At 38.6% G+C, this 26,056-nt stretch overlaps 1 protein-coding gene across 1 annotated transcript in view; it reads right to left on the bottom strand.

Moving 5' to 3' along the window:
* Window positions 1-25,308, bottom strand: part of LOC101740411 (uncharacterized) — a 58,476-nt gene extending 33,168 nt beyond the window's left edge. The window contains exon 1 of the mRNA XM_004927092.5: window positions 25,005-25,308. Coding sequence (XP_004927149.1) covers window positions 25,005-25,073 — 69 coding nt within the window. The 5' untranslated portion in view covers window positions 25,074-25,308. The remainder of the gene's footprint in view (window positions 1-25,004) is intronic.
* Between the last annotated feature and the right edge of the window lie 748 nt (window positions 25,309-26,056).

The following is a 26,056-nucleotide window of genomic DNA, read 5'->3' as shown; positions in this document are numbered from 1 at the left end:
ACGAGCAGGTTAAAGTCACATCCGTTCAAACAGACACTCCGAATTCCCCATATCGGTAGATGCAAACACTTTCGCAACATCAGGCGACAGATCATCAATAATACGAGATTTTGCAAGACCGTCTTGTCTGTATGTCACTGAATCTTATTACACGCTCCACGATGCGCGTGTAAACCTGACCGGCTTACTTACAATCGTCTTAATTAACTTTTGAGAATAGTTATTTTGAATATTCGGTACAGCAAATAGAATTTATTTCACTATGTGCAATATCTATCTGCAAATATTCTCAAGAGACTCTTCTGGCTTTCCCAACCTAAGGTAATTTGTTAACATCCGCCCCAGCAAGAGGAGTGCTTCGCTAAATCAACCACCGGATCGGAATCGCGACCTACTGAGAAGATCCGGCGAGAAACAAAATTGGCTTTGAGAGCTTGCAGTTTTTTTTAATTGCTTAGATTGGTGGACGAGCTCGCAGCCCACCTGGTGTTAAATGGTTACTGGAGCATATAGATATCTACAAGGTAAGTACCACCACCCACCTTAAGACATGAGTTCTAAGGTCTCAGTATAGTTACTTAGAGTTTAGTGTTTCATGATTGCTTTTTCGGTCGAGTCTGACATTGGGCCCAGAAGCCCTCATAAGACCACCATACACATATCAGTAGTGTACTTTTTATTTGTGTTTCTATAATAGTACCTAGAACACAGAAGAAAATCTCCCGCATAAGGTCGTTAAGATAATACCTCTGGGACAGCCCTAGCCTTAAAATTGTGACCACATAATAATCACACCGTAGCAACCAGCAACTAGACATTTCGACCGTAATATTAGCATTCCACATACGCTTAAACAAAATGTATTATAAAAATCCTGCTATGCGTCATCGAAAACTAAATAATTAATCATTTAAAATTTTAAGAATAATTTAACATACTGGTCCGAACACGGTTGTCCAAACACTTGAACTGGACCTGTTTTCATACGTTTTTCAATAAAGTCACTTAAATAAATTTATACCAGCAGACGAGCAAACTAGTCACGCGGTCCTGAACATAACCGTTGTCAATGTCACTGGCCACTACATCAATAAAAAATCTGTTTATATCAAGCTATTTGATTACCTTTGTAGGTTGTACGAACGAACATACGACCTGATAGTGATCAGTCACCGTGGCTCATGGACATCAGCAATATAAGGCTGTACTGGTGAATGCTGCAATGCCGCAAGCTCTTCAATCACCAGTGCATTAGGACGACAGAGAGCTTTTTTAAAAATGAAACTTAATCCGTCAATACAAACATGGCGAGATGTAAGCTATTTCTTAATTGCGTGTATTGTTAAATTTTTAAGCCTCTTCAGAAAACATAAGGTTAATACTTTTAAATTTATATTTTCGTTCTATACGTTAACATTGTAAATATCTCATTAGGTTCAGAATTTACAATCGACTTATGAGAGATGATTTGACTCAGGAGTGATTTTACAAATTCGTGTTAATATTGTGTAATATTTCGCGATCTAGTCACAGCGAACTGCGAAGCGCGTTATATTTTTACCAGCGGTTAATATTTTTCGTATAAAAACAATACGCGCTCAAATTTCCTATGAACAAGCATACCTTTCCTTATTTAGTCATCCCTTTACGCCTAAACTGTACCACAAATTTTAACATCATTCTTCTAATGGTTATCTGATTAATGGCTCTATGAGTCATTTAAAAGGCCCGATAAAAAGTCTTACAGAGAAACCATGACACAATTTTCTTGAATTTTTTCATTTGAAAATTCTTTCCTATCGGATCGAAACCTTAACGGATACCGCGACCAAAGTAATTTTCTTTGATCTTTTCATTTTCTCTTCCAGAGTTTCACACTGTATTTTAAAAGAGGAAATTGCGTTATCTTTACGACTTTAGAACAGAATCTTCCGAAACCAAAATTTCCTATTGTTGTTGTTGTTGTAGTCCTAGGGTACCCCGCTGGTACATAGGGCCCTCACAAGTTGTCTCCACTTGACCCTGTCTTCCACTTGCTCCTTGACATCACTCCAGGTCACACTCCAGGTCCAACATGACCTGTAGTGATGTCAAATTTCCTATTAACTTGTTGAAAAAATTACAAAATCCTTCCTACGCAATTCCATAACATCATCATAGCTTAATTAACACTACTTTACAGTTTATCGGTTTTCTATTTACAGTTTTCATCGTCTATGACCACGTAACTGTAAAATATTCGAAAAGTAAGAGTAGTTTTAATAATGTATGATACTCCCAACAACCGAAGAAAATAATATAACTACCTATAGCAGTTTATAGACATCGGCAGACAAAATAACTAAACCAAAGTATAAGAGCATTGGTAAACGCAATCGATACATGTTGACCATTAAATTTTCAGTACACACTAGGTGTCCGCTTTTTTGAACCATGTCTGCGTAAGTTTTCAGTAGATGGCCTTTTTTTATTTGAATACAGCGCCGAAAAGTGCTTTTGTGTGGAGATTAAGAAACGATCTGTATAAATATAGGTTAGAAAGGGAAATCATGGAACCACATACATATATTACGGAGCATAGATTTAAATGACACGAAACAATAAAATCTATAGGCCATGTTGCCTATTTAGGAAGCGTCGTCCATTGTAATGTAATAAAATTTATTGTTATATAGTCCTCTTGTTAGATTTTAAATCATTTGGAATCCATTAAGCGAGCCGTTTTGGAAGTCAAATTGAGATTTTATTTGACGGCTTTTGATTCAAGGTCGAATTGAGATCAAAAACGAAATTTGAAATAGTCGTACGTGGAATTTTTGTTTCTCTAGATCAGGGGCTCCCAAACTAATTTCGTCTAAAGCCCACTTTTTTTGGCAACCCCATTTTTTCACCTACTTAAAAAGCACTATAGCAAGAGCTCAGTCGATGCCTAAGAATCCTCCTAGGTGAAATTACAAATCGCCTCCCAAGCCTCTGCACAACGCCCCCATTTTTTTGAGTCTCTTACTGCCTCATTTAGGCCTGCTGCGCTCACAAGGGGGCGTTATCGCCCACTTGGGAAAGGCTGTTCTAGATGGATGTGATTCCACTGTCTGGTACTGTGCAAGCATTGAAGTCTCTAGTTGAAACACCCTAAAATCGAAGCTCATTTCGAAAGGCACATTCTAAAATTACACGGAAATTATGAATATAGCACCTTCGAAACCGGCCGTTACTGAGAAGCCGTTGAAAATAAAAATGATTTAAAATCATAACTATGTAACGTAAGAATGTGTTGTTGTAAATTTATTTGACAACTTATGCTAAGCATATTTCAAAATTATGTTTAAAGAATAATATTTAAAATGAGAGGAACATGTACGATATAAAAAGACTAAGAAGTAAATCGCATTTTCTTCGCTTTTCATATTTTGATTTAAATCTCTTACAAATTTTTCGTCTATATTTGAATTACACAGATTGACGTACGAGACCACGACCCACCGGATGTTAAATGGTTACCGGAAACGGTAGACTTCAAAACAAAGGCATAAGGTAGAGTCGAAACTGAAATGAAACCTTTGTGTTTAGGTCTCGGTAGCTACTTAGTGTCTTCGCAGAGTCCTTGAATACTTCGGTCACATTGCAAGGAAGAATGGTAACAATCTTGAGAGGCTCATTGTAACCAGTAAAAGGGATGAGAAAAGGCATCAGAAGCGCAGCTCAATACGTTGATCCGACCAGATCCGCCCCACTCTTGCCTCCACATTTCACAACGCCCTCTACACCGCCAGTCACAAGAATAGATGGAGAATGATTGTGCGTGCGAAGGTGATAGATACAAAAGGGTGGTCACGACCCTCAGCAGTGAGGAATATGACGCAAGGGGAAGGGGGGGAGCAGCCACTTAACATGAAGTGGAACGTGCGCTATAGTCTATTCCAATTATGAAGTCCCTTTTGACACTTCTTAAACTCTTCACGTTTCGCATAATCCATATATATATATATATATATATATATAAATGCTATGTACAGTCAAACCTGGGTAAGTGAGAACTGGCTAAGTGAGACAACTCTATAAGTGAGAGCCAGGACCCGTCATTTTAAGCTCCCTAAACCTCTATTAGCGAGAAACAGAAACCTTAGTAAGAGAGAGTCGTTTTTCCCTCATGGACCTCCTTAAGTGAGACTGATACTTATCTTTACCTCTATAAGCGACAGTCGAGCTTTATTTATTTATATTATTTAGGAGGAACAAATGACAAAACAAATTATAAATTTAACATCTGCTATTTTATGACTCATTCTTAACTTTCGTGGAACTAAATAACGTTGTTATTTTATCGCATTCTTTTCGAATGGACACGTGTGCCTGTGTACCGTCCTGTTTGTCGGACTTACTTAGTTTATCGTTAATCAATTGCGAAGGAAAGTTCTGTTCTGCATCATGTCAAAACGGAAAATTAAAGTACTGTCATTAAGTGATAAACTTAAAATAGTGAATGCGTTTGAATCCGGAAAATCGCGAAATGAAACTCAGAGGGAGCATTAGCGAGAAACTCGGGTTAGTGAGAAACCTCTATAAGCGAGAATGAGATTGTGCTCCCTTGAACTTTCGCTTATCCAGGTTTGACTGTATATAAAAATGAATTGCTGTTCGTTAGTCTCGCTAAAACTCGAGAACGGCTGGACCGATTTGGCTAATTTTGCTCTTGAATTATTTGTGGAAGTCCAAAGAAGGTTTAAAAGGTAGATAAATGTGAAAATGTTTGGAATTAAATAAAAATAACAATTTTGTTTTTCCTTTGATGTGTCCCTCGTCAGACGGATTCCTTTTATTTGATTTAAGTTTATTTTATACAAAGGTTTAGGTCTTTTATTTATCGATTGAGGCACTACGAAGTCTGCCGGGTCAGCTAGTTTGAAATAATAATCATTTTTCGTTCATGGTCGTAAATATCATTAAAAAAATATATAATCACTATACAATTAATTCACAGACACAATAAAATAATAATAACATGTGTCAAATGGGACTTCGTAATAGGAATATAGTCCTTCAATCTAAGACTAAAAAAAAAGTAAAAAAAGCTGTAAAGTTTTGGCAAAGAATCAATATTGGGTAAAGCGTAGATGGAACAATCTAGGCGCCCAAGTGGGCGAACCGTAGGCGCATATAGACGGCTCCACACATGCATAACCTGTATTAAAATTAGAAAACCTGTTACGAACGTCCGACCTTCATTTTACATATTATCATTTAACAAAATAGTTTAATATAACGATGACATGTTATGTTTGAACTTGATTCTCGCTTAATTCAATATTAGCGGAACGTGAACGCCTATTCTCACTACTCCACCACTCAGTCATGAAAACGATGTCTCTATTATATCAAAGATTAAGAACAAAAATTTCATGTTATTGTGGGTTTTTTTTATTGCTTAGATGGCTGGACGAGCTCACAGCCCACCTGGTGTTAAGTGGCTACTGGAGCCCATAGACATCTACAACGTAAATACGCCACCCACCTTGAGATATAAGTTCTAAGGTCTCAAGTATAGTTACAACGGCTGCCCCACCCTTCAAACCGAAACGCATTATTGCTTCACGGCAGAAATAGGCCGGGTGGTGGTACCTACTCGTGCGGACTCACAAGAGGTCCTTCCACCAGTAATTACGCTAGTTAAAATTTTGCGGGTTTGATTTTTATTACACGGTGTTATACCTTCACCGTAGAAAACTTGGTACACACCTGGGATTCAAACACCGGTGCATCGCTCAACACGAATGTACCGGACGTGTTATCCTTTAGGCCACGACGACTTCAAAATTATTTTTCCCCTATATAATCACTAGTAAGCTGAGGATCTAATTCAGCTACGCACGGCTGTAGCTCACTAACGGAACAATAGCCCTACCAGGAGCCGCGCTTAGCTAAATATTTACGTCATTTCGGATCCTCCCGATCCACTATTGATGTTTTAAAACATTCCAAGCACCAGTTACAGTTCTCGTTGAATGCGACGAGAGGTTGGGCAAGTAATTAACCCACAGCCAGCTAATCACTGCCCTGTTTAGAGCTAGTTAGTAAATTAGCCAGGTTGAGCCTCTGCTCAGGTGCAAGTGCAGTTGTGAGCAGGTGAGCTCGTCTATACGCTAGGGAAGCTACTACAATCCTCGAGGTTACAAACATAGGTGGGCAAAAAAAGCTTAATTTACCACCGAATCGTGGTCGCTTTTGTTATTTTCTAAGACTTCCACTTCACTATTCATTTTTTAAAAGATTGGGCCTTTATGAATGCAATCCTCTTGATAATCTAATGTTGAATACTAATGTTCATATTAACAGGCAATACTTAATTATGAATCACATGTTATTTTCTTCGTTCGTCCCAAAACCAGAGAGAATTCCGTTGCCACATTCGAGTGGTTTTTGTGTGGTCGTTTTACTATCGACCCGAGTGGAAACATTATGAAACTTTATTGGAATCTAGTTTAGTGTTATGCAAGATATTTCGATGGATTCACTTTTATGAAATCCCCGAAAAAACATTGCTAACGAGCACACGTGATCCTATTATTTCGAATTCAATCAAAATTTCCAGTATTTATGACTTAAAATCCATTAACAATATATTATATTGACGGGGAAATTTTGTAAGAATACGTAATTTATTTGTGACCCGTTAATCTAACACGACACCAAGACAGTCTTATTGATAACAACAATATGTGCGTAGAACATCCGTCACAGTCCGCGAGTTCACTATTTTAATGTCTCATAAACAATAAAGGCACATGGTCAATGAAAACAATGATAAATTTTGTGCATTCATAAGCTATAATCATTTTAAATAACACGCTCCAAAGAGAACGGCCTGAATAATGACGTCATTGTTCACGTGAGCCTTGCAAGTGAAAAACACTCATGATATAACAAAACAAAGCATCCCTTTCAATGTATAGCAATAACTTTAAATATCTAACCTCAAATCTTGGTTGGTCGATTTCCTTTATATCTTCATCATACACATTAAATTTGAGAACATCTTTTGTTTGAATAAACACAGTATTAGCGGCTGTTCGTATGAGGCCTCTCGATGCGAGCACACTCATACCGTAGGTAGCTAATCAAATGACATAGGTGTAATATAACTCATTTATTGACACTACGGCATTAACAAAACTAGTTGTCAAATAATCCTACGTGTTTACTACTAAGCAAAGGTCAAAATAATCAGCTAACATCGTTGTGTACTTAAAGCTATGCTACTTCTAATTTCACGTTTGTGATAATACTAGCTGTACCCGTCCGCTACGCTGGGCATTTAAAATTAACATTATTATTTCTCATCCCCACAAAGATTCTAATCATTAACGCCCCCGCAACTGGTTTAGGGAGTCCAAGACTCATATAAATATTAGCCTATCCATTAAGTACATGTATTTTCTACATGGATACCAAGTTTCAAAGCAATCGGATGCATGGCTCAGTAGTTATAATAGAACATCCGTAAAGACCATTGTAGATTTATATATTAGTATAGATTGTATTGGTGAAGAGAAGTCAGTAGTTGGCGGTTGTTTAAATGAGTGTACCAGGTTCATCACAAACCGGGAGAAATGGTGATTGCACAGCAAAGATGCTGAATGCCGACTACGACCGCTCCGATAAGAGTGATAGGACAAAGAAGAAAAATTATTGGTCTGGCCAGATCCGTACACCCTTAGTGTTGGTTGACCACCACCGTGCATATGCTCTCGGACTAGCCGAAGTCAGGGTGAGCGGCGCAAAATCGTGAGGATGAAAGCCACGGATGCAGGCGATCAAAAAGTGAGGAACACGACTGAAAGAAAGGTATTGTAAAAATCGGTATTTATAAACTTTACTATTTTCCAGTCAAAGTTGGATGTATTCTGTTAATTAAGACAGTGATGCTAAGGATTTTCTCTCGCTATCAAACTGTGGAAAGTACATACATAGTAGATCAGAAATAATTTCAATAAATTTCGTAATTATTTTTATGTGTCATAATATTAAGTGCATAGAAACGACTATTTAACACCACCCACTTTTAGACTTGAAGCCCAAGTATCAGTATTTTAATGGGTGTCCCTTTAAGCCCGGTTCGCTCTAAAGCTTTATTTCTATTTCGATCTGTTTTATTGCGTACTCTTTTCCCCTGCATAATAATACATAATATTTTATAACAGAGCGTCTGTTGTATTAAATCCGACACATATATAAGTTAAATAAGTGCTTTCTTAGAAATGAATATTAAATAGTGTTCGTTCTGTAAGCTTAGCTATTTTGACTTCTGACCCGACCGACATTTTATACAAATTGCAATAAAACCGGTTATTTTTAATATTTTTGAAATTATTTCGATAACTTTCCTATTATTTATCTCTGACAAAAAGTCTGATTTGTCGCAATTTGTCCAGGACGTCGGTCGGGTCTTACAACAATTCATTCTGTCCAATATTTTACGTCTTTTGGTCACGACCCGTAACGTGTTCGATTGTAGACTTTCACTTTAAGCCTAAAAAAAAGACAGCGCGATATCTGTGAGTTATTGGAAGCATTTGTAAACATGCAAGCGATGCTGCGATTTATATTGTACTTCGGTTGCCTTAACCCTTCGAATGCTGTGTTGGTCACCGGTGCCCTACGCGGCGCACTGAAGTAATTATGTCTGTTACTAAGACGCCGGAATGTCTACTAGACTCTGAGAAATACGAACCCGAACGATACTAAGAACGATAGACCTAAAAGACTAAAACATACATTAACAAACAAAAAAAGGCAAATAGTTAGATAATCCAGGCGGTCCCGGCCCCTGTAGGTGGCGGCCTCCCCCCGGTGAAGGTCAAGGGGCGACCTGAGGGGGTGAGGCCGCGCGGCGCGCTACCAGCACTCTAGCGCGCTGCCGTGGAGTGAATAGAGCGACCGGTTGACGGTGTATCGCGTCCCGACCCGGCAGGCTGGTTCTGGTCCAGCGGGGTATTCCGGGACACCAGCGGCACCGTCTGGGCGGCCCGACGGGCTGCCGTACCGAGACGGCCGACGTTTCAGAGCCTTCGATTCGCCTCGAAGGCTCCGTTGGCTGGGCGTCCTTGGGGTGAGCCGCGCCGTCTGGTTGTAGTGTTGACCGCGGTAGCCCCCCTACCTCATCCGGGTTCTGACCTCGGAGGGGATCGGACGTCGGGTGTAAGAGTGCAGGGGAGTCGTTTAGTGGGTGGGTCCTAAAATCCTTGGGCCCGCGGTCTGCTCACAACACCATGCAGATCGTTGAGTCTCACATACCCCGCGCGCCCCTATTGCGCGGGGACCTCGTAGGAGGTTCGGACCTCTACCCGAAAAAAAAAAAAAAAAAAGGCGTCTTAGTAACAGAAATCGACATAATTACTTCAGTGCGCCGCGTAGGACACGGGTGACCTATACGGCAGTCAAAGAGTTAATAAATGGTGCTCTACGAATACATATAGTAATACATTATGAGTGACTCGGTGGCTTAGTAGTTACCGGCCTGACTGTTGTGCTAAGGGTCGCAGGTTCTAATCCAGCCTCGAGAAAATATTTGTGTGAAGAGCAGTCTTGTTTGCTCTTTGTCTGGATGTTTATTATCTGTATATGTATATATTTAAGCGTATATAAGTATGTATGTCAGTCTCCGGTACCCATACCACAAAAAATCCTAATATTGGGGCCAGGTGACCGTGCGGCATTTGTTCCCAGTTATTTATTTATTTTATTGGTGGTAGGACCTCTTTTGAGTCTGCGCGGGTAGGTACCACCGCCCTGCCTTCAGCCGTGAAACAGTAATGCGTTTCGGTTTGAAGGGTGGGGCAGCCGTTGTAACTATACTTGAGACCTTAGAACTTATATCTCATATTTACGTCGTAGATATCTATGAGCTCCAGTAACCACTAAACACCAGGTGGGCTGTGAGCTCGTCCACCCATCTTCCGAATCTTCCTAACACTGTGGTTTGTTTCTATCGAATTTGTTTGAATTTAGCTGTCATCAAAGTTAAACAAGTCCAACTAGTTTGTTCTGGAGGTAGATGTTATTGCGGTCTACCTAATAGCGATTAGTGCTCATGAAACACCGTCATTGAAAACCATCAGCCGTGCTGAGTGCAGCCAACTCGGTAAGCAATCTTTTCAAACCTTATTTGACGGACATATCACAATATACAAGAAACATCGTAAAGGATCTTCCAGAGAATGATATATCTTTCCAAATGGCATGGATGAACTTTGTTCCATTGACGGATGAATCCAAAAGAGCATGTTCATTGAAAAAATTAACATAGAAACTGATAAACAACAGAGTTCTTACTACAGTAATATTAGAGACATGGTGAGTGCAGCCCTCTCGATATTAGTGAACGAAAGATCCCTCTTTCATAGAAAGAGTGGATACAGCGATGACGTCATTTGTTAAAAACAGACACACACACAAACACAAAACCAGATGGTGATCTTATCGTTTGAGAACGATTTATTTAAATCAACATTTTATTAATAAAAAGTAAAAAAAGTCACATAGTTAATGTACCAATCATATTTTGTTCGTTAAAAAGCAATATTAATTATTTATTAAAAATCGCGCTATCAAAAAAGCTATTTATTAAAAATGGCGGTGTCAAATGAAAACTAGTTTCGAAAAATATTTGCAATATTAATGTTCATAAAACAAAATGATAACAAAATTCTGAGCGGTACAAAACAATGTGATGTTATCTATTTGTCGAGCTTGCAGGAGCTATATACTATAAGCTATATAAAGTTGGCGTAGAGAAGAATGCTTAGGATTTCATAGGTACAGTTAATGGGAAACACTACTACAAACTCAGTCAAAAGATGGAAATTCCTAAGACTGCTAATATATATTATATATACTTAATATTATAAAGAGGAAAGATTTGTTTGTTTGTTTGTATTGAATAGGCTCCGAAACTACTTACCGATTTGAAAAATTCTTTCGCTGTTTGGAAACTACACTATTTCCCAGTGACATAGGCTAAAATCTTTTTGAAAAAAATTAGGGATCCTTACTAAAACTCCAATAATGTAACACAAGGTGTAAAAAATATTCTTTACATCGCGTGCCCTGCGAAAACTATTGATAATACAATAAAAGAATGTACTACGACTTTGTAGAACACATTATATTTACAAAAAGTGTTGCGAGAGCATATGTCTAACTATTATAGTTATGCCGCAATAAGTGTTCTTTTATTTAAAAAAATAAAACACCGTCAAATATCGTTGAAAATTTCAATCTATACTAGTCCAAGAAAATCGAAAAAGAAAAACGAATATTTAATAGAAAATCTTGATGTTCGCTCCTCGTACTTTATTATTTCGGTGAGCAAAAAATACAATTCATAGCTGTAAGTAACTAAACGAAATAGCCGTATAATACATTACAACATGGATGATGACTTGAATCGATTACTAAAATCGATTACAGAATGTCGATCACGAATAGTTTTTGTATTGATCATGTACATCGATTGAGCTACGATAATTTCGAGATGTCATTTGTAGTTAGATTCATTGCGCGGCGGTATTCTAATCTTTCGAGGAAACAATCATGGGCATGAGACAGGGCACGCACTGTTTTATTATTTATTTCAAGTCAAAATTATGATGATTGTTCTTTTTAATGCATTGAACCGGGCAACAGAAACAGGATCTACAACATGCCCACGGTAATTATCCAAATTATTTAACAGCGCGGATGAGATTTAATTACGTTATGTTGTTTCTTCAAGAGGATAATTTCACCACACGCTTAATAATTCTTTCGAAGTACTGATACGTGTCATTGCATCAGTCCTTTCTCGTATTGACCCAAGAACGCTTCGAAATCTTTCACGTGTGCCTGCTTCTTGGTATATTTCTGATTTGCAAAAGATCTTAACGCGGCGACCCTAATTCCAATCACGTTGGTACGACGACTGGCCACCGTATGATTGCGTCGCGATTAAAACTCAAGCGTCGTAGTTTGTCAGCACCGTTCGTTTATGGGATCATCAACGAGTTAAGTCGGATGCACTTATTTGTCCAAGTAATTTCTGGCTAATGGCAGGATCTAACATAAAAAGGTATACGTCGTTTACTGGTAACTAGAGATGAGTCGGATTTATTTGAACAGAGCCGAGTATTCGGTATTTTACGAGATTAGGCTGCACCTAATCCCATTTTGTCAATGTGTATAATCCACCTGTTCCGCCTAATCTTCTTATTCTTAAAACATAAAATCGAATGTTCAGCACACGCTCCCACCTGTTCCTGCGCTATCTCACTCACTTATATGCTGTAACGTATCTCACAATCCCGAAATGCCAATCCTAATTATCAAAATTATTCCCACAATCACATTAATCAAATCCTAATAACGAACTCAGAACTTGAGATTAGGAATAGGCAGATTGAGATTGCTTGCTAAGTAAATTAAATTGGTTGTGAATGAGATTAGGAAGATTATGTGATTTAGGTATTTGGATTAGGTATTTGTTAAAATTAGGAACAGGTGGACCTAGCATCTGATTTACCTAGTACGACCCATCTCTACTGGTAGCCATCAAACTTCGTCGGCAGTCCCAGATCTATACAGTTTGTTGTTGATTATTTCGTCTATTTTCCCCAATATATTTTACTGATGGTATCGCCTCTTAAGGCCTCGCACGGGTAGGTCCCACTAATCTGTCCATTTCTGACGTGAAACAGTATTTGTACTTGAAGGGTGAGGCAATAATCTTACTATAGAACGCATATCTCAGTAGGTTTTTTTTTTATTGCCCTTGTAGGCAGACGAGCATACGGCCCACCTGATGGTGAGTGGTTACCGTCGCCCATGGACTTCAGCAATGCCAGGGGCAGAGCCAAACCGCTGCCTGCCTGCCTGGGTGGCGGTAATTATGTCCGTTTTTGATGTCCATGGGCTCCGGTAACCACTAAACTAAACTAAACGGTAAACGCTAAACCAGTAAAACTAAAAGGACTGTAAGCTCGATTACCCGTCTAAGCAATAAAAAAATATTAAGCTGCGTTTCTAAAAACTTATAAAAATTTCGCGATTTCCAAATCAGATTAACGGCGGGATTGGGTGGGAATGTGGGTGTGAAATTAGATGTAAATGTGTGTATTGCGTGGCCTTCATATATGAAGGAGTGTCTCATGGCTGGAGTCACATTAATATTACGATACACAAAACGAGGTTATGCGATAGCGAACCAGAGTCGTCAAGACGGTTCCATGGAATGCAGCTAAATAAAGCAGCCAAGATGAATACTAGAGTGGAGACAACCCGACAAACATTATGTCGAGGGGTGAAAGGCAGCTTAAGCGACATTTTTGCAACTCTACAGGAGAGCCATTTAAACGTTTACAATTTGAAAAAATAACTTAATAAAAAAGCTTCTTCAGCTATTTGAATAGATTACAATTCAATTAAAAACATCGAACTGTTGTTGCTAATATCAAATAAACCACACTTTTAATTACAAAGATAAATATCACGCATTAAGCGAAATGTCACTTAAACCAAATAGCCTTTTACCCCTTCGATGTACATGTATAGTAGGTTTTCCTTCCAGTCAGGTGTACAGTGTGCTTAGTGCGAGTTTTTTAACGTTGTCGATAGCATAAAAATTAAGTCAAATTTGTATGGAGTTGGAACGTTTGCTTACGTTTGGCGCTAGGGGCACTGTTCCAGCTGCATACAAATTTGAGTTAACTATTACGCTATCGAGAACGTTAAAAAACTCGCACTAAGCACACTGATGACTTGGGAAGACGGCTGACGCAGACTGAGCTCTGTGGGGCGTCTCAAGCAATAGACCTCTGTCGGCTTTTAATGTTGATAGAGTACATGCCACTATGTATAGGCATATACTTAAATATATAATGACAGTTCATAATCAATTTATAGCATCCCCGCTGATATCCACGAGCTTTCATCGTCAAGTGGGCCATGTTCTCGGGCGCATAGAATAACAAAAAAAAAAACACAAACATCACACAAACTAATTAGGGATCCCCAAAAAATTTTCAAACCGACAAACACATTTTATATTAATCAATGAATATTATTTTCTTCTTACATTAAAACAATAGTTTGTTTCTGTTTAGGTAACACTCTGTATATAAATTATATAAATTAAATTTAATAGTACTTGGAAAATAACAAGCGGTCATCATTTGCAAGGCGCACGCGATTTCAATCAACTATAACAACTAGACATCATGTTTTACGTTCATTTACCATAGACTAAGCCAATAAAATAGAAACATGAAGACGTTCAAAGCCCTTGAGTTCGCACAGTGAATGCAAGTCAAATAAGGTGGGATCGTGTTATGCAAGATGTCGCAATTTATTCGTAAAATCTATCTTCAATGATGGGTATGACTATGGATTGTTGAGAATTGGTTTTGAACAATTGGATTTTAATCGAATTGATGTCATTGTTTACAGGTGTACAAATAAACAATGCCAGAATGTTACTTTTTAGGATACTAATAATTTTAATACTTCGTCTTCTCGCATTAAAACTGTATAATCTCAAAACTTACTAATTTTACAGGAGACTGTTTTAAAGGTTTAACATGCGATATTTTTAATATTAATTTTAATTTTAATATTAATCTTTGCAACATTTATTTTTTATTTTGTACCAGTTACATTATCTTTCTTTTAGATATTTTTGTTAATAGTAGTCAAAACATATGTAAACTAAAAAAAAACTAAAACTAAACTGCGCTCTTTTGACAGTATTTATTAGAAAAATATTGGGATACCAAATGATTCCGCATATTAACTCAATTTCGAATATTTTTGGAAATTGTACATTTTTAATGCGAAAAGACGACTTGTTGTTTAAAAGAAGTTACGGGTAATATCTAAAAATATTTTTACGCGGTGTTAAAATAGATATATAGATGTTCTTATTAGATAATTGGCTAATACTCTATTTAAATGGAGAGCATCGACATGTTGGAACTCACCGACCAGACTTAATCAATCCTCAATCCATCTTCCATTGAACTTGGTGATAGTTTCAGATAGTTTTTAAGTAAGACTTTGAAGCTGCCAGTGCTCTTTTGATTTGTCCTGAGTCTGAGTGACGCTATTGTCGAACAAAATTTGGGTCACACTTTTCATTTTATCGGATAATATTAGATGGACAAACGATCTTACAGCCGATCTGGTGTTAAGTTGTTTTCGAAGCTCATGGACACCACAAACTACCACAAAGTAAATTCCACCTTTTAAACAACTCGGAACCACCAGGTGAAAGTCTCAATAGAGACATGGGTTGCAGCGAACGAATGCACAGCTGGGTTACGTTACCCACTATTATGGTCCGATAGCGTTGGATAGGACACAGTCAACAAAGCAGCATCAATCGTGCCAGGAGAAGACCTAGTCGCCCTGTACACACTTGGCAACACAACGCAGAGAGTGAGATGAGAACTGCCAGGCCGGCCTGGAGCGATGTTAAGGAGCAAGCGTAAGCGTGACGTGGAGACAACTTGTGAGGGCCTTATGTATCAGCAGGGTACCCTAGGACTATAACAATAACATTATGGTCCGACAAAATGCCCTATCATGAGCGAAAAGGCGGAAAGAAGTTGAGAAGTATTTTTTTTCCTACCTAAGCTGATAGCCTTGAGAGGCTATTTCAGCGTAACCTTAACTAGTAGGTGAGCTCACGAGGCTCAAACCGGAGTGATGCTAACACTGACTCTAGCAAGAGCGTGCTTCACAGAATCTACCACCGGATCGTAAACGCGACCCACTGAGAAGATCCGGCGGGAAACTCAGTGGGCTGTGTCTAGGGGTTAATTCGCTCGTCTAGCCCTTCGTCGCAAGCGATGGGTTCGACGAGGACGGTGACCGGTGCTTGTGGTACCTAAAATCACCGATCCGTAATGACCGTTTACCATTCGATCTACAGGATCGGGTTTGTAGTTTCCAGCGGCCACGACAAGAGGGTTCTCATGTCGTGCCGCCTTTTCAAAGTGGCGCAATGATGCCAACTGTAGATACTTACTGTCCGAGTTCCAGGTCATCATGGAGATAAGAAGTATAAACGAATTGAGGATAAAACAGAAGATGTCTTAACAACTTCTGACACATTTGAGTACGATCATGCCTACTTGTATCGGTAGTTATTCAAACGAATTCATATTTCATGACGATCAGCATGAACTAAAAGTGTGCATTCATTTTGGTTAAAATATACTATTTGAGTCCCGAAATCATGACTACAACATTTCTAAATCAGCGACAACAATTGAAAGTAACAGATGACCAGTCTCAGTACGTGACCGTATTTCTTTCAAACCATCGTAGTTCAAGCGAAAGCAGATCTTGATGAAGTAGACTTAGAGTATATAGTGCTATCATTTGAATAAGCAATACAGGCCAATGACCTAGGATATTCATTCATAGGTTACCTAACCTAGGCCTAGCACGTTATATGATTTTAGTCTTTACCACGAAGCTATAAGGTTTAGTTTAGTCTTGTATTCGATTTCTTGTACAGTAAGAATAGATTTTATCAGTGGAGTGATTTTTATTATAATTATATATGTCATTTTATTTAATAAGTGATTTACTTTAAAAATGGCTCTAGAAGCATTGATAGTCGTGATACAGCTCACCTAAGCAAGTGATTACCGTCTAAAGACTTTTCTAAATATAGATCTCTGCTAGTTCCAAATCCAATGTTTTATTTAATTGTTCATTTAAACCCACAAATCAATATTTGATGTTTACAAAATTTATATTTAAGTATATTTACAATATTTACAAATCAATAAATACAATATTTTGCAATTAAAATATTATGTATGAGTGTAATTTTTACGTGTTTCAGTTTGGGCGGGTTTTTTTTTAAAGATTTTATGACCTGGTACTTAAGTGAGACCTTTCAGTCATGTCTTATGTTAATTTATATTATTCATATTTTTATGAAAAATTATATTATGGAGTGAAATGAAATGAGTTGAGATGATATGGGATGAAATATAATCTCAGTAAAATTGGTGGTCATTTACTAAGATTTTTTCAGTGGACTTTTTAGAGGATCCCGAGAAGTTACGTCCAGCGGCTTTGTTTCATTTTCCCACATTTGTGCACTTTCACAGATATTAAACAGTAAATAAACCACCATTATACGCATTTAAACCCGAAGAAACATTAAATAGACAAAATAAAACAAATGACACAACTTCACTCTTCGCGTTCCCGCCAAGAAGTCCAGTTTTGGCGAGCTTGCTGTCCCTGCCACAGACTATAAATCTGTGTAGTGAACCCTGGCTGTTTGTATACCTACAATCTATCACACAAATAATCCACTTCTATTTCCTAGAATCTAAATATGTACTAATTATTATAATATAAATGTAATAAATAAAATTTTTTTTATTTAAATGCATATCAGTCTCTGGTTTGTATAATTTTGGGTCAATGACCAGGTGTGATTTTTTTCCGAGTTATTTATTCTTCATATATAATGACAATTTTAGTAAGTTCACACACCTACAATATTCACAAGGTCACACCCGTGACCCGGGAAAGACAATTTCCTATTTTCATGTCACGAAAAAAAAGTTTAATTCGTTAAAACACCTGAGTACGTACCGCGTTTACAAAAAGTTTACTTGCACGCAATAGCCCAACCATTTTGTAATATTTTGAAACGATTCCGTGTGAATAGTCTCATACAGTTCCGCAAATGAAAGGTTAATGTATCTTGAAGATGTATTGTGATGTTGGGATTGCATATTGGGTATATTACGATACGTGAATAATAGTTACTCGGACTTTACACAGGAGCGTACTTCCCTTTTTTATTGCCTTATAGGCAGACGAGCAAACGGCCCATCTGATGGTGAGTTGCTACTGTCGCCCATGGACTTCAGCAATGCCAGGGGCAGAGCTAAACCGCTGCCTAACTACGTAATAAAATGTGAAGTGCGCTGCCAAACTTAACCTATGAGGTTGAAGTCGTTTGGGCAATAACGGCCGGCGTACCTTTTCAAATAAAAACAGTTGCCATATAATTAATTAAGATAAGATCCACTTCTTGTCCCAAAATGGATGCGGTATTCGCGCTATCATAACTACAGGCCTCAACTGCTTCCACCGTGCATTCCCAATTAACGCCAAAAAACTATCGGATACTAGAAGAAAATAAATAAAAAAACATAAAATCTGCCTCAGTGACCTAAGACTGCTTGAAAAGACTAAAAAAATCGTCTCTAAGCAAATTGAAACAACTCAATCTCGAAAATGTGTGTTTATTAATACCACGTCAAGTAAACACACATATTCTTATTGTACTTAAGCGTAAATTCGTCGTGGCCCAAAGGCTTCGTCAAACAGAACGCGTAATTAGCGCGCATCAGAGCGCTACGCTATGACGCCGTGATGTGATGTACTACTGTGGTAACATACCGTCACACAGAACGCCAGCGCTATAAGCGCTATAGCGCTGGCGCTCTGTTTGACGGTATGTTACCATAGTATTACAACACATCTCGGCGTCATAGCGCGGTGTTAGTTTAGCGCTCTGACGCGCGCTAAGTACGCGTTCTGTTTGACGAAGGCTTAAAGGATAAGACGTCTGGTGCATTCGTGTTGAGCGATGCAAAAAATGTTTTTTTAAATTTATAATTTATTTAGGTACCGCCATCCTGCCTATTTCTGCCGTGAAGCAGTAATGCGTTTCGATTTGAAGGGCGGGACAGCCAATCTACTGTTAAAAGTGAGACATTAGAAGTCATGTCTCAAAGTGGGTTAGCGGTATTTACGTTGAAGATGGCTTGGCACCGGTAACCACTAACACCAGGTGGGCCGTGAGCTCGTCCAGACATCTAAGCAAAAAATAATAATTAAAGAGCTTAGTTCTTAATAACAAAATCGATTTAAAAAGTACAAAAAAGCCTTTTAATAGCGGTAGACATAATAAATGTGACAATAAATACCAGTTGTTCTATGTAAGAATAACATTAGTCATTTAAATATCCTTTTTAAGATTACGAGTAGTATCAGTATTATTTTTTTATTGCCTTTGTAGGCAGACGGGCATACGGCCCACCTGATGGTGAGTGGTTACCGTCGCCCATGGACTTCAGCAATGCCAGGGGCAGAGCCAAGCCGCTGCCTACCGCTTAATACTCTCCATAAGCCTCGTTTGAAGAAGGACATGTCATAGCGCTCGGGAAACACCGAGGAGGGGAGCTTATTCCATAGCCGGATAGTATATAGTCAATGTGACTTTTTTTGTGTGATTATTGAAAAAGAATATATAAATTATAGTTATTTAAAACTCTCTTACCAGCCTCATTGTCATTTCGTCTCATCACATGTCCATACAGCGCGATAGCGATACGTAACAGCATAATATTTTTGTCACGGACACATGTATCCCTAAATCCACAGCTCCGTCTGCAATACCTAATGACACAGTCTAGTCATATTACCAGTAATAAATTCAAATAAAAGGCAGTTAAATAATCCGTTGTTCTCATTTTATTCCACGTCAATCACGACGGACGTTTCTTAATACGACATTTCGCGAAGTCACGATGTCCAAATCTAGATTATACACTTATTCATTAAACGTGTGTTATTTTGTAATTTAGACCTAGATGCGAATGTTGGAACTGACCTTTTGTTGGCATTTCTTTTCGATGCGCTAGAAAACTGGGGCAGAGGATACAAGAGTCTGTCGTGTAATAGTTTCTGGTCTATCAAATTCGTGTTCGTTTGAAGTCGGCGGTTATATAACATAAATTATACCTTGACCTATTGTCTCAACGTGAGTGTCAGCAGTAGCGCTGTAAAGTCTCATTGAAGAGACACTACACAAAAACCTACAAAAAAGTATAAATGAATACGGATTCTCGCCTATTACTTAATTGGTTTCGTAATTATAGGTTTCAAGCATGCGCTAAAGTCTAGACCGTGAGTTAGATAATACTCAAAACTTATATCTATTGCACGGATCCTCTCCACAACCAAAGCTTGGATTGAATTGACCTTTTTAAACAGAGATTCTTAGTCTGCGAAGCACTGTTCTTGCTAGGGCTATTGTTAGCAACATTGTCAGGTTAAAGCCCCGTGAGCTCACCTACTCGCTCGGTGAATCTAGTATATGATCCCTCGAGGTTGCTAGCTACTAGTAGGAAAAAAAGAATCCTTAATGGGAAATGTCTGCGTGACACGTGCTATTCCAAAAATCCTATCATCAACGTAGATACTGGGTTTATTTTACTAATCCCACTGCAGATAGGTTCCACGGTGGTGTGGATTTACGAATTTTAATGCTATTGCGTCCAAACGTGGCTATGGACTTTGACGGCGCTCTTACCAATTTGCATTTTACATTCGAATAACAACGCAAATGAAATTTTCTTGTGAAACTCGTCAAATCAACGACCACAATTCGAATATTTCAATCGAATGTATTTCAATACATAAAAACCTTCGATGTTTGGCAACGGTTAGCTGTTCAGAGACGCGTTAAATATCTATGTCTGTAAATATTAAAGAAAATGTTGAGCAACTCTTTCAAATAGATAGTTATAGTAGTGTATTGGCTTGTTCGATAGCCTACTGATTTACACTTCTCATTCTTCTTGACGTTATACCACATTATGTGTTTTCGCCGCAGTATGCGTCCTCTGATCATACTGCATAGGGAATTGTCATGATTTAACGGACCGTTTCCTGCCTGACGACAATGCCACGCTACATATTCATGGGTAGTATTTACTGGGAGTGTACCTCCCACCTCTTGTGAGTCCGCACGGGTAGGTACCACCACTCTGCCTATTTCTGCCGTGACGCTGTAATGCGGTTTGAAGGGTGGGGCAGCCGTTGTAACTATACTGAGACCTTAGAACTCATATCCTAAGGTGGTTGGCAGCATTTACGTTGTAGATGTCCATGGACTCCGGCAACCACTTAACCTCAGGTGGGCTGTGAGCTCGTCCACCCTTGTAGGCAATAAAAAAATAAAATAAAATTTAGACTTAACAAAATTAATTTAGTGTGTAGTACTCATCATTCATAAACTTGAAATCAAGACATACAAAATCACGTGCTGTCTTCCAAAAGGTTACCCGTTACACTATTCAGATGACATTTCGCCTTCATTTCTATAGATGTTTACCGGCATTCATGATGATGTCTACAATAAATGTATATATTTAAAAGTATGCAAATTCTTATTAAATCTGTTTGAATCTTCGGTCAATAAATATTAATTTTATAGCGATGCTAAAACATAACAACCTGTATTTGGCTACAATAGAGCATGACCAATATTCGTTCAAAACGACCTTTACATCATAATAATAATATTATTTTTGCTTTTTATCGATGTTTACGCGTAACTTATATCTCAAGGTGGATGGCGCATTTACGTTGTAGATGTCTATGGGCTCCAGTAACCACTTAACAACAGGTGGGCTGTGAGCTCGTCCACCCATCTAAGCAATAAAAAATTAAAAAAAGCTGGGATATGTTAAGCAAGCGACGTCTAGGGGTTCTCGATACTCAAATTATTCGAGTAGATTTTTAAACGCTGCGAAACGTAATATTAATTATAATCCAATATCTCGCATCGCCAGATTGAGAGATATTTTTTTTCCTACCTATGCTGATAGCCTTGATAGGCTATTTCAGCTTCACCCTAACGTTTGTAGGTGAGCTCACGGGGCTCAACCGGAGAGTTGCTAACACTGACCCTAGCAAGAGTAGTGCTTCGCAGAATTTACCACCGGATCGGAAACGCGACCCACTGAGAAGATCCGGCGAGAAACTCAGTAGGCTGTGTCTATGGGTTAATTCGCTCGTCGAGCCCTTCGTCGCAAGCGACGGGTTCGACGAGGACGGTGACCGGGTTGAGAGATACGAATCCTTAACTAATGAAGAAAGTTTTTATTTTTATTGCTTAGATGTGTGGACGAGCTCACAGCCCACCTGGTGTTAAGTGGTTACTGGAGCCCATAGACATCCACAACGTAAATGCGCCACCCACCTTGAGATTCAAGTTCTAAGATCTCAGTATAGTTACAACGGCTGCCCCACCCTTCAAACCGAAACGCATTACCGCTTCACGCAGAAATAGGCAGGGTGGTGGTACCTACCCGTGCAAACTCACAAGAGGTCCTACCACCAGTAGTAATATTAAAACTAATAAAGTAATTCCTTACATCGCAGAATGGTTTGGTTTCGTTTTCATTAACCAACTCCAGTTATTACGATTAGGTTTTTGTTGAACAGAAAAAAAATTATCAGTGAACACGCGGCTTCTTTGAAGACGCTATTACAACGAGTAGCAAGACGAATCAAACTTTTGAGTTCTATGTTTATGATTTCCGTGAGTTTTACGAATTATTATCTAGTTTATTTAACACGTTTTACAATTTATTTACGTCTTAGTTCTTACGTTCTCTAAATCTCAATTTTTAAGGACAAAGACTGCCCCACCCTTCAAATCTCAAGTCATTACTGCTCGCGGCAGAAATAGGCAGGATAATGGTACTTACTCATGCAGGCTCACAAGACGCCCTGCGACTAGTCAATAATATCACATTCACATCCTCATCCACATCAATATAATTGAGGTGACATCTGCCATGAACTTTTGTCAGTTTGTCTATGTTTTGTATTGATGATCACTTTGTTGGTTCAACTTAATAAATAAATAAATTGATGAATCGAGACATTCTCAAAAACATATAGGTAGTTACAGAACATGCTCATACATATTAATCGCATTGTGTCAATATCGCGATGTTTAAGTCGAGAATGCGCTCGCGGTGCACAGGTGTGCGCATCGCGCATTCTTGAGGTCGGAGCTTCGAAAGTCAGTTTTTTAACAGTGAGTTGGAACAGTGCCCCTAGCGGCAAACGAAGGCAAACATTCCAACTCATTACAAATTTGAGTTAACTTTTACGCGATCGACAACGTTAAAAAACTCGCACTAAGCACATAGTTATTCTGAAAGGCTTAGGTTTTTGAAGTCTTCGTGGTCTAAGTGATAAGACGCCCGGTGCGTTGGTATCGAGCGATGTGACTGCGCCGGTGTTCGAATCCGAAAATTTTTGTAATAAAACACGTACTTAACACATGTTTATGAATGACCTAAAATATGAACGAATCGTCATCATCATTAACAGTTTATATCAGAAGACTGCTGCACATAAACCTCAGACTCGTTGGAGTAACAAGGATATATGCAGGATGGCTGGCAAGAGCTGGATGTGAAAATCCGATAATCGTGCTCTGTAGCGTGCAATTGGAGAGGTTATTGAAGGAATAACATGGAGTAATAAAGGTTACATCCGCAAAAATACAATTGTCATAATTACGTGTTTTTTTTCCACAGGAGAAAATCGCCGGATCCCGTATGTAGGAGTTGAACCTCACTAAAAACTCCTGCCGCTCACAGCCGGCGCCCTACCCCGGACCGGGCGGGAACCCAGTCGGAGCTATTGAGACGGCGGGACAGGGCTTACGCAGAGCATATTACATCCATCCCGCCATCCCCATAATTACGCGTTTTAGTTACTGATTGGACGTTTTGTGAGCCCCATAGATACCATCACCCTGCCTATTTCAGCCGCAAATAATCAAGCAATCAGGTTTGAAGAAATCAGATGTCCACAGGATCCGGTAACCACTTAAAACCAAGTGGACTGTTCGATCAACAACATAAAAAACGGTATTGAATGTGTCGTACATATCGTAACTCAAATGAGGATTAAATATTCTTAAAAGGCCTGATTTAATAAATAGAATCGCAATGAATTAATTATCTTGTTATTTACATTAAAACAACAACAAAGTGACCTATACGACCTTATTATCTTTCAAACGTATTGTTTTGTTTTGTTTTTAAATGCTTTATTGGTGTCTTTTTTCCCCGCCGCTAACGAGTGGCTTAAGCGCCACTATCCACGTCATTAACAATGGCAAGGAATTGCTAACATACTGCCGGACGTTAACATTTATAAACATATATTATTGGAAAATAAAAACAGCGTGGAAATCGCACTGGGCGAGCCCGCGACCTCTGACTTGAGGAGATACGATCTGGGTCACGAGCGAGTGTGCTGAACCAGCAAATTTCTGCTTTGTCACCACAAAATCTCCCGAATAACAATAATATAGCACCAGCGTTTAGTTATAGAAAGTATATCTAATTTAAATTGATCATTATTATCTTAATATTCAATATTGTAACGCTATTACGAGCAGTATAAAATAAAGTTGTTTTTATTAAGCTCCTCTCTTCTGTTGTACTTAATTAGCGCGTATGTTATAACAGTTATAACATACCAGTCATAATTGGTTGTAAGTCGCATGGTTTACCCGTACTGGTAATTGTCACTATTCAGCCTTTTTGTGTAGCGAAGCAGCCAGGCTGATAGCTGAGACTGCTATTAGAGTGTAATTGAAAAATACGCTTCATGTCCCAAAGTGGATAATAGCATGCCCATTATCATGTGTATAGATGAGCATCGGTAACCACTTAGCACAAGATAGGCCGCTAGTTCGTTCACTCATCTCTCAATAAGAATGGAAGAAATCGTTTGGCGAACAAACATATAAAGTTACCGACATATTCATTGACTAAACTATATGCACAAAGCGTATCGTGGCGGACTTAATACTTAGAGCATTATCTACCAGGCAACCAACGATAATGTAGAGACTGTTGTGTCTATGCTGTGTGCTACTGTGTTCATTAATTAAATTTATTATATAACACACAATTAAAGATACAACAACAAATATAATAGCATGCCTACATAAAGTATAAACAGAATCCAACTTAAAAACATTTTTTATAAAACCTTTATAACTCAATAAAGCCAATTGCAAGCAAACGACAATTAAAAAATACAATAGGGAACTTTATCTCTATAAACAATATCTACTTAGTGACCCACGAAAAAATATACATTCTAATTCTCACCTGCGCATACCCAGCGATGCAATAGAGACATAACAAAATCAAACAAACACACAAACGTTCACATGCCATGTCTGTTCTGTTTCGCACTAACACACACACAAATACGCTCCTGTTGGATATGCTTTACAGATCTAGGATTGACAGTTCAGACAGTTGTCAATGTCAACTTTTCGAATTTAAAATGTCATTTCGATTTCGATAAATTTTCGGGTATATCTTGCGACGCGTGCTGCACGTTTCGCTGTCGGAATTCAACTGATATTGTACGGCCGGTGTGGTGATGGGCAGATGGGTGGATGTTCGAGTTCTGAATTCAGCAAGGCCTGTTCCCCTACTATGGTCGCATTGAGCCTTGAACTTTGCGTTCGTTTTAACACCATGATATTAATTTAATGCTCATTACAGGTACACACGCTTTTAATGCCAGATTTAGGGCTTTCTCTACTTCCTCAGCATATCCGTTCTATTTTGTCAATCTATTTTATTTTCTTAACAACTAAATATCCAATGGATTCCATAGATATCACAACCTGAAAGTCGCCACATAGTGAGTCGCTTTCAAACCGCAAAGTACGGCTGCTTCGCAGAAGAAATATAAAAAATAGTGGTACCCTTCCCAATACCTCCCATCACAATACGCCCACAAATTCCGATCATGAATTGCATTAAATTGGTATAATACTTCGAAAATAAATACCCTTCCCGCTCTCTGATAAGTCTCTTAGCGACTTTTGGTGGCGCTTTTTACCAATAGCACTCAATGGAAAACTCCCTTGCAAGAACTTCTTTGCAGTTCATAGAACCTATTAGTGTCGTATCACGAGTTGTTTACCGGCCGACATCATTTTAATCATTCATTTTTAAAGACGGGAAGCTACACCACTTAAAAAACAATGTTTTGGTATAAGGACGAGCTTCGCCGAAGAAACACATAGGAAGGGGGTTTTCATCCGTATGGACCTCCCCTGCAACCCGCCAGCAGTACTGCACTTTAATTGTTAGTAAGTTTTACAAACGTAGTTGGACAAATAGTCCAGTTAATCAAAAGGGTC

This window comes from Bombyx mori, chromosome 23 (assembly GCF_030269925.1).
Source record: "Bombyx mori chromosome 23, ASM3026992v2".
Classification (NCBI taxonomy): Eukaryota; Metazoa; Arthropoda; class Insecta; order Lepidoptera; family Bombycidae; genus Bombyx; species Bombyx mori.
The sequence above is the reverse complement of the archived record's forward strand: the minus strand, read 5'-3'. Positions and strand labels throughout refer to the sequence as shown.